The 13,526-nt window shown below is 39.9% G+C and overlaps 1 protein-coding gene and 1 non-coding gene across 3 annotated transcripts; both read right to left on the reverse strand.

The window, feature by feature from the left end:
• Positions 1 to 3: 3 nt before the first annotated feature.
• Positions 4 to 11,264, reverse strand: fbxo31 (F-box protein 31). Of its 2 annotated transcripts, XM_026919723.3 has the most exons (10): positions 10,691 to 11,264; positions 8,520 to 8,591; positions 6,717 to 6,803; positions 6,055 to 6,131; positions 5,756 to 5,923; positions 5,567 to 5,641; positions 5,254 to 5,363; positions 4,085 to 4,238; positions 3,263 to 3,594; positions 4 to 2,932 (listed from the first exon to the last, which is right to left on the reverse strand). In XM_026919723.3, the coding sequence occupies exons 1-10, from the start codon at positions 11,112 to 11,114 to the stop codon at positions 2,710 to 2,712; spliced, it is 1,722 nt and encodes a 573-aa protein (XP_026775524.3). In that variant the 5' UTR covers positions 11,115 to 11,264; the 3' UTR covers positions 4 to 2,709. The 2 variants fall into 2 exon arrangements, with proteins under 2 accessions (XP_026775524.3, XP_026775523.3); XM_026919722.3 differs by lacking the exon at positions 6,717 to 6,803 and having other exon boundaries at positions 10,691 to 11,263.
• Positions 11,265 to 13,381: 2,117 nt separating this feature from the next.
• Positions 13,382 to 13,454, reverse strand: trnar-acg (transfer RNA arginine (anticodon ACG)). The gene has a single exon. It is a non-coding gene; the product is annotated as a tRNA-Arg (tRNA).
• Between the last annotated feature and the right edge of the window lie 72 nt (positions 13,455 to 13,526).

Here is a 13,526-nt window from a genome sequence, read left to right on the forward strand (position 1 = left end):
ACAGACATTTTACTTTAATTTATTGGGAAGAGATGAACATGTAAGCTTCAAAGCTCCCTGAAGTCATGTGATGGTGTGTACATTAGACATTTGTTTCTCAGAAAATCAAATTGATGAATATATTCGACTTGAAACAGTTGCAGCAGTCACACAACAAACAGGCGGTATGCTTAACATATGCAGTTATGTGCACAATGACCCATAAACAAAGCTGAAATATATTAATTAAATACTTTCATCCACTTCACATATAATTTCTTTTATATTATAATGGTTAGTTTTCGCAAAGCTGCAGTTGAATACAAAAGTACACACAGATATCTAGTCTGTAGTCAATGCCTATGCTGTCTAGGAAAGAGCACTTTTAGGGGAGTTGCTGCACAGCTTTGTGATTGAACCTTATCAAAACACAAGGAAGCATTTGTAATATCTGTTGGTCTGCTTGAGGAAAAAGGCCTTGGAGATTAAAGTAACTCATATTCCATGCTCCAGTATATAACGTTGGGAAAGCATGCCAATATAGATGTTATTGAAGACACCCAACAAATCTTTTGACTAGATGTGGAAAAGTGGCACCGGTCACTCAGAGCACCATCAATCTCTGGATCGTTCCAGTGAATCTGCTGAAGGCAGGACAAGGGCTGAGTTTTTGATCAGTGGAAACTAAGGCAGGCCCAAGCTGCCAGTCAGCCAACGCACATTTACCATTATACAATTTCAACAATACATTTTTTTCCTGGTCGACAAAAGCTAATTTGAGAAGAGTACAATTAGAACATTCACTACTTGCAATATATGATTTAAATTAGTATGATATTTTTATGTATTTTAAGCATATTATTCAAGGGAATACATACTTAGGTGTGGCACCTGAGATACAAAGCAATAAAACAAAAGAAATACCCTCAATTTGCCAACTGAGTGAATTCACCCACTTTAGAGAAATGCATTACTACATTAGTGCATGCACATTCTTCACAATATATTTTCATATGATAGCTGCTTAGATTTTCTAATTACATTACCCAGGTTAACTGTTTACTTTAGAGGTGCCAAATAGAAAACATAACTGGGCAAACCATAAAACCTAGCTGTCTGCTTTCAGAAGCAAGATGGGTTTATCACTTACTTTAGTCTGATGAACTAAAATGCTGTTGGATTTATGAAACCAGCACAAACTTCATATACTAACCATGAAATAAATAAATATTCCAACAAGAAGTAAAATTTAAACAAAGTTCCATCTACCAAAAAAGTAGCTCATCAGCCAAAATATGTTTCATGTCCAACGTTTTCTGCTTTGCATTGGAGCTGCAAGGCTAATGGAGCTAAATAAGTAATGGAAATCTATCTTGTTCTATAAATACAGCACATGCCCAAATCTCCATATACTTGCTTAAATGACATTGTTAATCTGCATAATATCATGTTTAAATAAAGAGTCTTTGCATTAGGAAATTATTTTTAAGTAGAATCTTACTTATATATATATATATATATATATATATATATATATATATATATATATATATATATATATATATATATATATATATATCCAGTAGAACTTTCCAACTTTGGGGCAAAATGATAGAAACAATTACACTAAAGAAAAACCTACTGATTGTCCAAGATTGTTGACCCCGTAACATCACAGTGTTTTTGTTTTTATAAAATAAATTACATCATGTGTACTTAAGTCATAAGTACACACTGGCCTACTTACTGTTTGAGGGCATTTCATAAAAGAATTTGGGTGAAATATGCTCCCATTACTTGTTGGCTAAATTAGACTCTTTGCTGTAATGCAAAACTAAAAAAGCAAATGCGAGACACTAAGTCCATTTAGGCTGATCAGTTACAAATAGGGATAACTGAAAATGATGTAAATTTGAAAATTTGGCTTAAATATGCCTTAAATATGTACCACAGGCTATGGTAGTTATTTGTTAAAATTGCTCAAATAGAACCAATGAAAAAAAATAAATAAATCATCACCATGGGCAAGGCTGACCTAAAGAAAAGCAATAGAAACAGCAGTGCAGACTTTCAAAAGAATAAAATCAGACAATAATAGACATTATATTACCACAATTAAAAAGTTACCACCAACCAAACAGCTAAAAACCCATTCTTGTGGAGACAGATTATTATAAGTTAAATTCACTTTTATCTTAAATCACTTCAACAATACAGGAAGCTACAATTTTCTAAGACTAGTTTTGGGATAAAAAAAATGATAATGATACAGAGGCACACTCAGTTTGTTCTTGAGTATATGGGTGAAATGTATCCTCATCTTCATCATCTCCAGGTTACAAAAATAAATTAATTAAAAAGCTGATAAGAAAGCATCAGTGTATAATACAACCTATATGAACTTGCAGCTGCAAGCATACCTGTGTGGCGGGTTTTTCTTGTGCATGTATGAGATTACTGGGAGGTTTCTTCAGGTTGTGTGGAGATGTGAGGGGCTGAGAATGTAATCCGGATTTTAGAGCATATAGCACAGGAACGGGCAGTTCCAATCCTGAAAGACCACGGCACTACACACTTTTATGTATCACACCTAGCTTGACACATCAGTGGATTGATTATTAGTGCACAAGTCGAGCCAGGCAAATTAGAGACGTGGTCCTGCAGGTCTGGAAATGCCAATTCTTTTTAGTATGTGTGAAATATAAGGAGCAAGGCTGAAAAGGCTGCCTATCAGGATGTCCAGGACTGCATGTTGCGAAGCATGGCCTCAAAGCGCTCCATGCTGGGAGCCTGAGCATGTTCCAGCTCGTCTGTCAAGCGGCTGTACAGGCTGAAAGACTTCAGCTCCAGCCAGATGAACCCGAAGCGGTCATCGTCAAAAAGGACAAACAGGCCAGGGGTGCGCTCCGGACTTGTGAAGCCATGACCTGCTATCAGACCTGTTCCATAAAAACTGACACACATTCAGAAATTAATGCCAGACGGTCATCTCCACATGTGCCAATCTTTTCGTCAAACAGAAATCATAGCAAGCATAGTTTTCTATTGGTTCACAAAACCGAGGCTCACCTAGATAGTCAGCTCTATTCAGCTTTATTAGAACTTAAGCTTTGATTATATCATGTTATAAACATATGTTGTCATCAAAGCTTATTATCTTAAATGATAGTTTATATCCCATGACAATTTCAGAGACAATCCTGTAGCTTTTGAGAAACCTCACAGTAGCTTTATTAGCTGTATAAATGTCTAACCGAGACACAAATCACACACTGCTACTTACCATATCTTGCATGATCGTGGGTATACCTCATTGCGGGCCATGACCCCTAAAGGCAGGACAAAGGGCTGAGGTTCACTCTGACTGCTAGAAGCTCCAGCACTCCCTGCATCCTCAGCCCCAGAGCCAGAGGCAGCATCAGAGCCCTCTGCCCCTGAAGTACCCACTGTTGGGGCAACTATGCCCGGGGCACCCCTCTGAATCTCTTCATGTACCCCCATCACCAAGCGAGAAAGCTCCTCGATATTTCGCTGGTGCTCCAAGTCAGGCAGCTCCACTGGCCGACTCAGGTCTATGTCTAAGGTCAGCTGACCTGCTGGTACATTAGGGTCACCCTGAGAAGCAAACAGTGATTAGTCAAACTTTCACTTCCATAGTACACCACACTACAGAGTGCCCAGTTAAATTCCGAATTACACTGTCATAGATGTCTCGGCATACTTGTACCACATTGCACTGTTTAGATCCTTACTGCTCTCAGGATCAAAGTGTACCAGCACCTACAACTGAGCTCTAGACACATATTTGTGATACCGCACCTTTTTCCACACCATGATAGTCATACGGAAAAGCATCTGATATATCATGGTTTAATGTGACCACATGCTGCTCACGAATCTACATAATACTGATAATTGTGCAAAACCCTACACTGAACAGAGCTGTGTTTCATGCTGGAACACTATGATTTAAGTAGCTTAAATAAAACAGAAGCCTATCTAATCAGGAGCACTGACCCAAACAGAATAAATTAAAGAAAGAAGAAACACATGTAGAAAGATGAGCAAATCTACACAACCAGAGGGACAAAGCACAGCGACTTACTGTAAGTTTGGTGGCTTTGGCCCGAGAGCCGTGGAAGCTCAGCATAATGATCTCCAGGCCGTGGCTGCCGTATGTACCTTTAAAGAGGCCCGGCTGTAGCAGGTCTGAAGGGAGGCACGGGGGCAAGTAGATCCGCCGATACGTCAGGCAATTACTGTAAACACATGAAATGCTAAACACACAGACTCGAAAAAGCAACTGAGGTAGCATTTTTTTTGTATTGTATTGCTTTAAAAAAAATTTGTACTGGAAAATTTCTCTACAATTTTTAGACTAGTTCCCAATCTTTTAATTGAATGTATTCTAAGAAATAGCTTTTGGACATCTAATATACAGTCTATAAGTACACATTCTTTAAATCAGTACAAACCAATATATTAGGATTTAGTAGTCCTATTTTTATTTTAAAAATAATGTAAAAAACCTTGTGCCAGTGCAAAGTTTGTTGATGAAAACTAAAACTAACATATCCATATCCATATGAGTATTTATTCTTCAAAGATAGAATGGACAGGCAACAGCAGTTATAGTTTTAGTTATTATACTTTTGCTTTGTCATGCATCATACTGGCTTCATTTAACTTGATACTGGATTACTTTTGTTGTTTGTTAATTATATGGTTGCTTTTTCTGAAAACTAAACTTGAATAAATAATAATTCACTGCTCAAAATATATAATGAAATGTAGTAACATTTTCCTCAACAAAAATACTGAGGAAATTTGTCCAGGTTAAACTTTTCCACTGCTATATTTGAGCACTCACTGCTTTAAGGAGATTATACTATGCAAGCTATTTGATTAACCCAAATTTTTTAAAATTCACATCTTCAAAACTGCTTGTTCATTAGGGCATATAAACAATTGTCAGGGACTAAATGTCATAAGGTGGCTCCTTTGTGGGGTTTTTTGCCCATATTGACCACAAATGAACCCATACATTTAAAAGTCAAAACTCTACAGGTTTCTTTTATGGTTGTATGATAAAATCCCACAAAGTCAATATTGAGCTGTTTATAAGTAATTCTTTACAAAAAAAAGTGTTTGGGGATGACTAATTGCTTGATTTGGTATTTAAACCAGGAAACACGAAGTGATACTGATACATGAAAGTTAATTGTTATGATACAGTTAATATTTTTGTTGAAGGTTACTATATGGCACACTTACTCATATTGGCTGGTGTAGATAAATTTCATAAGAATCAACTCCTGCATGTGTTCGTGAAATATATCCTCTAAGGTCCGTCCCCATTCCTCCTCCAACCATGTACGGAACTCCTGCACAGTGCATGCGCACACACACACACACACACACACACACAATTTAAATATTCTCTTCATGGCCTAAAATCCCACCGTTTGAGCTGCTTCTCAAACTAACAATTAAAAGGAAACTATTTAGGCCATAATCGTTCTCAACCTTCCTAATCCTTCTAACAGTAAAAAAAAAAATCCATTTGTATGGCTGGTTGGTCCCCTACCTCTTGTCTTCCCCCTGGCATTCGATGGTGATCTGTTTGGTTGCACTTGGTAGAGAACTCATCTTTTTTTACTGTCTGCAAACCACAAGCACAAGTCACATCATTATACCACCTACTCTTTGTTTTTAGAATGGTAGTTAAAAGAAAATAGTGGACTTTGTATTGCTGTTAAATATAAGGTAAACCAACCTGAATGTCCCCTTTGTGAGGCCCCTTGTGGCCATACATGCATTCCACAGTGGCTTTGTTACGCTCCCACAGGTGGATGCGAAAAAGAGGACGCCGCCGCATGGGATCCTCCACACGTGGATCATGGGGTGGCAGATACATCCAGCCAATGATAAACAATCCATCCACCTAGCCAGGCCAATTACAGAACACAGCTGCCTCATGAGTGAAATTATTTCACAGTGAGATACTAACATTGTAAAAATAGGACGTGGGTGATTAAGTGTTAAGTGCATTCATGTGACAGTAACGAGACTTACCACTACATTTAGCAGACCTCCGTAGGGGCCTATGTCTGGCTGCCAGAGACCCAAAATGTATCTGTATGGATGGAGCACTACAACACAGCATCAAGATACAAGCTTATACAAATCACAAGGAGGAGTGTCAAATGTCATGCAACAGCAACAAATCAATGCAGATTAAAAAAAGAGGAAAAAGATTAATGCAGGGCATCCAAGCATGGTGATGTAGCTACATATGTAGTTTTCTAGTGCTCTGTTTCAGTACAGCGTATGTGTATTCAGAAACTGCAAATGATAGAGACAACCATTTAATTCAGTTCAAAGGACTTTAACAATAAGCACTATTCACCTGTTAATTTTCACTCAGTAAATAGGCAGTGTGAATACAAGCAGGAGTTATTACTAAAAGAACCACTTCACAAGATTACATCCGGTTAGGTTCTGCAGGCCAGTGTGTGTCATTTCCCCACACATGCAGGACACAGAGGTGTGCCAGACACCAGGTAAAAGGTGCCCTTTTATGCTGATATAACATCAACCCTCTCCCCCACAGCTTGTAACCCTCAACCAAACAGATCCCAGAACAGCAGCAAAGGGCAGCCTCTACAAGACCACTTTCTACCAAAGCGCATCCTGATGAACCACCACATTCAGCGCGCACACCTAGCAGTACATACAGCGTGTGTACACGTCCCGGTAGTCCATGTGCTCATAATCGGGCAGGAGCTTCATAAAACGCCCCGACTTCACCCTAGGGTTCACACCTGGACATGTGGACCGAACAGAGGAGGACAGGAGAGGCAAAAAGCAAAAAGAGGACAAGAGCTGACCACTGATGCAAGCTGCACACTGTGTGTGTGGTTTGAAAGAGTCAAAAGGAAACACAGTATACTGTAAAAAGCATGCCTCTTTAGTACATGATATGAAAATGACAAGAAAAGCTTCAAAGGAACAAAAAAAATTTTTTTTAATGGTTATATTTAGTTTTACATCTGTACTGCACACGTGATTACAACAGACAAGACTTTTTGGCATGTTTCTCTGTACTGAGAAAAGAAAACCATTTTACTTAAAATGCACTTATAATAGCAGTCTAAGGGCAACTGATGTTTATGTGAAACACATTTCTGAAGAATGCTTTCAAAAGCATTTCTAAATTCTTCTCTAAATCTGCATTAATTGTACTTCCAGAGACAGGACTATTTTCCTAGGGAAATAATTTGTGGTTATGAATTATGAAGGTAGTTGTGTGGGCATAATGACACATGGACCTTAATACAGGGGTCATCAACTGGCGGACTGTGGTCCCAATGTACAACTAAGTGTTTCAGCAAACCAAAATAAAAAAAAAAATACTGTAGCAGAGCCAATAACATACAAAAACAGGTAATCATTCAGTGCATTGTGTTTACAAAAACAGAACCATTGCAGCTTCTGTTGCAGATCCTCTGTGGCTTATCCAATCTCATGCATTATGTAAATTATTTAGCTGAAGGAATCAACTGGAACTGCAACTGGAATGCCTTGTTACTGTATTGCTCCAGAATACAGTAAACTCCATAAAAACTTTGGTAAGACTTTATTCTCGTCTCTTTCATCCTATGGCCTTTAATTGTTAGACTGTAACATTTATAATTTAGTTTATTTTATTGACAGAATTCAACAACTGCCCTTAGTTTTAATTAAATGGGTTTTCTCAGTACAGTGAAACGTGTCTGCGAAAAGATGCAGCATACAGACATTAGGCTGAAAGAAAAGGTGGAGGAGTCTATTGAGAATGTTTTTTCCTGGCTCTACCTATAAAGATATATGAACACAGCCACACAAATCCTCAGCAGAATACTACACAAAAAGTAAAGTAGGCCTTAATCATAAACGCTCAGGGACAGTCTGTGTTGATGCAGTTAGGGGCCATTAGGTGTGGACACTGCAGCATTAATGTTAGAATGCTGCAGAAGGCCATTAAGAGATGAGTGTAAGCAGCAAGCATCTCAGTATAGTCTAGACGAAGCTAAAAGCTTACACCATGCAAGAAGCAAGAAGCCTACAGGGTGGATGCAGCAAGCAATCTACGTCATACATTCAGGTCAATTACACAAGCTTGTATGGGTTAAAACCAATTCCAACATATGCTAAACCGTATAGACAGTTTGACTATATGTGTAAATATATATGAAAACCAAAAGTTAATTAATGTATAGTAAAGCTGTACAATGTATTGTTTGTCTGTCATTATCACCATAATATCACAGAAATGCAAATTATCCCACTAACATACGGATATTTCTGGAAGGGTTCTAACCTACCTCAGAGGGTTCCTGAGGGTATTTTGCTAAATCATGGCAACAGCATGATTTTTTTAAATTAATTTTGAAATGAAGTTCATTAATTTAATTTTACAAATGAATGCAGGCCAATTGTTTAAACTGGACACCCTCAGAGGTTTGCTACTTTGATTTTAAATATATGGCAATCCTTACGTTTGACATAAAGCTCCCGGCTGGACACCCCCACCACCTCCATCTTCCTCAGGTCATCTTTCATGCCAAACTCTGAAGAAGAGATTAACAACAGGAAAACACAATACATAGGTTCATAAGTGTAGAGTAATGCATATGTAATACATATTAATTTGTAATTAAAATGCTATTGCAAGCTACTTGCGGATTTTGTAACCTGGTTGTGCACACATTCAGAGAGTATTCAAGGCTGCATCCCAAACTGCATAATGCACACAGAGCAGTATTACTAATTAATAATAACAGTAAGGGTGTATGGTAGTATTCAGTTTGGGACATGGCCAAAGTGTTTCGTAATTCTAAGAATATAATTAAATGCTGTCATCTGTTCAGCACTACAGAATTATTATGAGAATATAATAACTATATTGTGCACATCAGTGTGACTGCTACAGTTACTCCAGTAAGTCGTAGGTGCAACTTTATAGACCTCTTGGTTGCTGAACTAAGAGATTAACCCTAGCTAAAATAGAAGGAAGAGAATAAAGCTATCATATCTGATCACTTCTAATGTGTCTTTTTTTTTATTATTATTATCATTATTTATTATTATTATTTGTTTTCTGTTATTTAATCTGTGTATTTTGTTCTCCAGCCTGTCCAACACATTAGGCACTAGCCAAAACACAGGCCAATAAACAAAGATTACACACCAAAGGTGAAAAGACACTCCAGACTACTCACTCACATCCAATAAAACCATATATAAAATAATTTAATAATTGCTTTGTTTATATTCTCACACTCTTACTCTTCCCTGATTGGCTCCTGGCTCCCCACTGTCACCATGCACTCTGACTACTTCCATGCCTGAAGTAGAGGCGTGATGATATTTGACATGACTAAGCTGGCATATGATGAATGTGCACAAATTTCCTTTCAAATCCGAACCTACATTCCTGACACAGTGCTGATTGTGAATTACTCTTACATGACTGTCAGGGCGACTCACAGCAGCTCAGGAACATCATTTTTGTCCCCTGACTCAATAATATATATCATTTCATTTTTAACAAAAGAAAAATCTTATGCACCATAGCTTTAAATATTCATTTGCTGTGCATGTCTGATGAAGGGTTGAAAGGTCTGCTGTTTTCTTGCAGAATGTTTTGCTAAACAAATGCGTAAACTGGTGTGTTGTTTTTAATGTAAACAGTATTTATATTGGTATTGTATTGTGTGGGCTGTGGTTACAATTTGATTGGAGTAGTTTAACTTAAGGTAAATTAACTATACTCATGTACGAATAGAAATAGAAAATGTAACTATAGTAAAAATATCTGAAATAGAAATATCATATACTGTCTGAGGATGGGACAGTGATACAGCGGGTAGCATTGCTGCTTCACAGCTCTAGGGTTTGATCCTGAACTTGGGTTTCTGTGTGTGGAGTTTTGCATTTTCTCCTCCATGTCCGCGAGGGTTTCCTCTGCGTTCTCAGGTTTCCTCCCACCTCCCAAAAACATGCCAGTATGTGGACTAGCTATGGTACACTGCCCCTAGGTGTGAATGATTGCACGGTGCTCTGCAACAAACTGGTGTCCCATCCGGGGTTGTATTCCCGCCTCACACCCAGTATTCCCGTGATAGGCTTTGGATCCACCATGCCCCTGACCAGGATAATGCCGTTACTAATGATCAATGTATCTACTGTATATACTGTGTCCTTGTTGGTTTTACTACAAGTTGTTTAAAAAAAGCGTCTTGTGATGTTAGTAAATATTACAATATATTTGCCAATGGCAGTTATGGCAGTCAGACAGACTGGTTTTGTCCCACAGATCTGGCAACCCTGATCAAAGGTTCCCCATAATGTTTAGCATAATGTTTACTGCCATGTCTTAATAACCAAAAGAGTAGTAGTTTCTGTCCTAAAACAAAACAGTATAACGTAAACAACTGGAACAAATGCTGATCTTTGATCAGTCGCAATAAAATTATATTTGTACTGAAACTGTTGACAGCTAACAGGATAGCAGACAGACAGGCCAAACAGAAACTGGAACCACTGAGGACAACAGCCAGACCTGGGTCAAAACTGTCTATAAACAGCGTCACATTATGGGATTTAACCGAGCGGTCAATGTCTCAGATTTGATGTGTGTGCTCCGGTGAATATATGCGTTGTTTACCCTCTGCACAGCGTCTTCTCCATATAGTCTCAGTGCTGAGGATCTGTCTGAATTTCTTGCACACCAGGGCCAGGCTGGGCAGCGCCGTGCCGGGCAGCGACGAGAAGATCTCTACCAGAAGCTCGGGCGGTAAATCCAGTAGAGATCGCGGCTGAGGAGGCGCCGCTGCAGCCCAGGCCGTGTCTTCTTCATCCTCCGAACCCGCGGCACTGCGACTGGCCGAGGCGTCGTCGCTCACAGCGCCACGGCCTTTAGGACAACCGCTGAGGGCACGCGCTTTGCTTTTACCTACGATCTTCTCCTCCTCCTCTTCTTCGTCCATGTCCACCTCAGAGTCGCTCTCCTGGTCGCGCTGGCCGTGTCTCTGTCTCCGCCTGCACCGCCGCGACTGGCCCACCCCACATAGCCTGGCACACACCGCCATCTGAGCTCAACGCCAACCGTCCACCATTACTTTACATTACATTACATCAGCTGTCCGAGCGACCGCTTACTCCGCTTTCCCCTTCCACTCGCTCTCCTTACCGACGATTCCTGCCGACCTGTTTCCTTTCCCAGCTGTATTCCGTCAGGCCCCGCCTCCAGGCCCCGCCTCCTGCATTAGGATTGGCTAGCAGAATCAACCTAGCGCAACAAGCAGCTCGTTGATAGGTCAGAGAGCTGCTTGTAAACATGAGCCAATCCTGTTACAGGAGGAGAAACGGGTGCGGACCAAAATTCAATTTCAGTTCAGGTCAATTTTATTTATGTGGCGCTTTTAGCAATAAACATTTTCACGAAGCAGCTTTACAGATATCCGGATATAGTATATGACAATGCAGTAATTCATCACATATTATAATAAGCTTCGAAGCCGATCAGTAGAGGTTTGCATTAGTTTGTCTTCTTATGTGTAAATTTACACGCACTCATGAGCAAGAGTGGGAGACCAAAGTTTTTCTGAATTTAGGGGATTTTCAAGAATACCACATTTTTTGTGTAAACACTCATAAGAACGATTTACCCATAAACATCCAACTTGATAAATGAGGCCCAATTTACTGTACATCATCTTAAAGCACTACAGGATAAGAGCATACAGTACCTCTCTCTCTCTCTCCTGCCTGGTCCATCCTGATACACAACTCCTGCTTGATGCCTCCTTCACGTGAGAAGGTTGGCATGAAGTTGCTGTAGATGGTACCACACGGACATCACAGTAATCAACAGCTGATGGCATCTGAACAGCTGAAGGGCTGCTCCCTGGAAGATGAGCATACTCTCATTAGACAAGGAAGCTGGATAATCAGGCAAAAGTGGCAATTGTAAAATGGCTTGACGACAAAGCCGTCACACTAGCCAGCTTCTGTGCAGCTGTAAGCCCAGTGAATGAGATCAAGTGTTTCTCTAAAGAAGACAGGAGACAAGTTGGGGTCTCCTGTTTGAGCATTGTTACACAAATATGAACAAATATGTATGAGACGTTTTAAAATAAGCGGAGAAGTCAGAAACTCATCATTTTTTGCATCAAATTAAACACAGAAATATTGATGACTTTGACTTTTTTGTATCTTAATGGACCCAAGATGGACAGAAAAACACAATATGGACAGAAAAACCCTACACGGGCCGCTGTTGATATTCTTTGACATATTGGACATCTCAGCACACAATTTTTTGACATCCATATTTCTTCACTTGCTAGCTGCTGATGTGCTTGTTCTGGTCCTGGGGCTGGCTGCTGATGGGCTTGTTCTGGTCCTGGGGCTGGCTGCTGATGGGCTGGTCCTGGGTCTCCCTGCTGATGGGCTGGTCCTGGGGCTCGTCTTCATTTTGGAACTAGCTGATGCTCAATCTCATCCTGTTCTTCAAAGTCACTGTCACACTCTGAATTTTCAGAAATGTGATCCTCACATTCTGAAACCTCTTCCTTTACATCATCCTCAAAAGCTTCTCTCTCTTCCAAAATCAATTGCAAGACCCTCTGAGCAGATAATCTTTTGGCCACCTTGATCAGTTGTGATAAGGAACCACACTGGCAAAGCTATATTTATTGTGTCACTCCCCCAATTTGCAGCTGGGATAGAGTATGATCAAATAAAGATATGGTCCCGCAAGACAGAGGGTAAAATGTGCGGGAATGTGAGAGCACACAGATATCAGTGCTTGAATTTTGCAAAAATGTTGCAACCGTGTGCGGGGAAACACAAAACTCACTCTCTCTCTCTCTCTCTCTCTCTCACACACACACATACATACTAACAGCAGGTCCAGACAGAAGGAGGACAGTGTAGGTACACAGGACCTACAATTTCCACACTTTTATTAGCCCCGGGTCCAGTGGACCCGAACATCCTGTATGTAATATAAGTGTGTAGGGGGGGTGTACAGTGAGTGGTCATTGAAAATGTGTTCTGATATATGTTCTTCACAGAAAATGAGCCAAGGCCAGTGAGTCTGAGTTTGAAAAAATAATTAATCGCAACATTTTTCTTTTGATAAAAAATGAAAACGGGTCCCACAGACCCGAACACCATACAAGGCTGTTGATGGATCGTTGTAACATACGGGGCTTTTCTGTTTTGAAATTCTGGCAGCGTGATTTATTTCACCGTGTTGCCGTGTTTTTATTTATCCTCGATTTGCCCGAAAAATTGTTTTTCCATTATATGCTGGTTTGGGAAGTACAGTGGCGGATGGTGTGAAAAGAGTCGAGCCAGCCAGGAGTCGAACCTAGAATCTTCTGATCCGTAGTCAGACGCGTTATCCATTGCGCCACTGGCCCTGTGAGGACTGATCTGGAAACGGGCCAATCTTAGTCTTTACTGCTCACTCTGGGGGGAAAACACGTTCACTA

Source organism: Pangasianodon hypophthalmus, chromosome 9 (genome assembly GCF_027358585.1).
Source record: "Pangasianodon hypophthalmus isolate fPanHyp1 chromosome 9, fPanHyp1.pri, whole genome shotgun sequence".
In the NCBI taxonomy this organism is placed as follows: Eukaryota; Metazoa; Chordata; class Actinopteri; order Siluriformes; family Pangasiidae; genus Pangasianodon; species Pangasianodon hypophthalmus.

Excerpts from the sequence above, each read along its gene's own strand:
- fbxo31 (XM_026919723.3), bottom strand. The coding sequence starts at position 11,114 with ATGGCGGTGTGTGCCAGGCTATGTGGGGTGGGCCAGTCGCGGCGGTGC. Across the intron at positions 3,595-4,084 it reads CCAAAGCCACCAAACTTACA|GGTGACCCTAATGTACCAGC; the intron begins GTAAGTCGCTGT and ends TTTGCTTCTCAG. Across the intron at positions 2,933-3,262 it reads CCACGATCATGCAAGATATG|TTTTTATGGAACAGGTCTGA; the intron begins GTAAGTAGCAGT and ends AATGTGTGTCAG.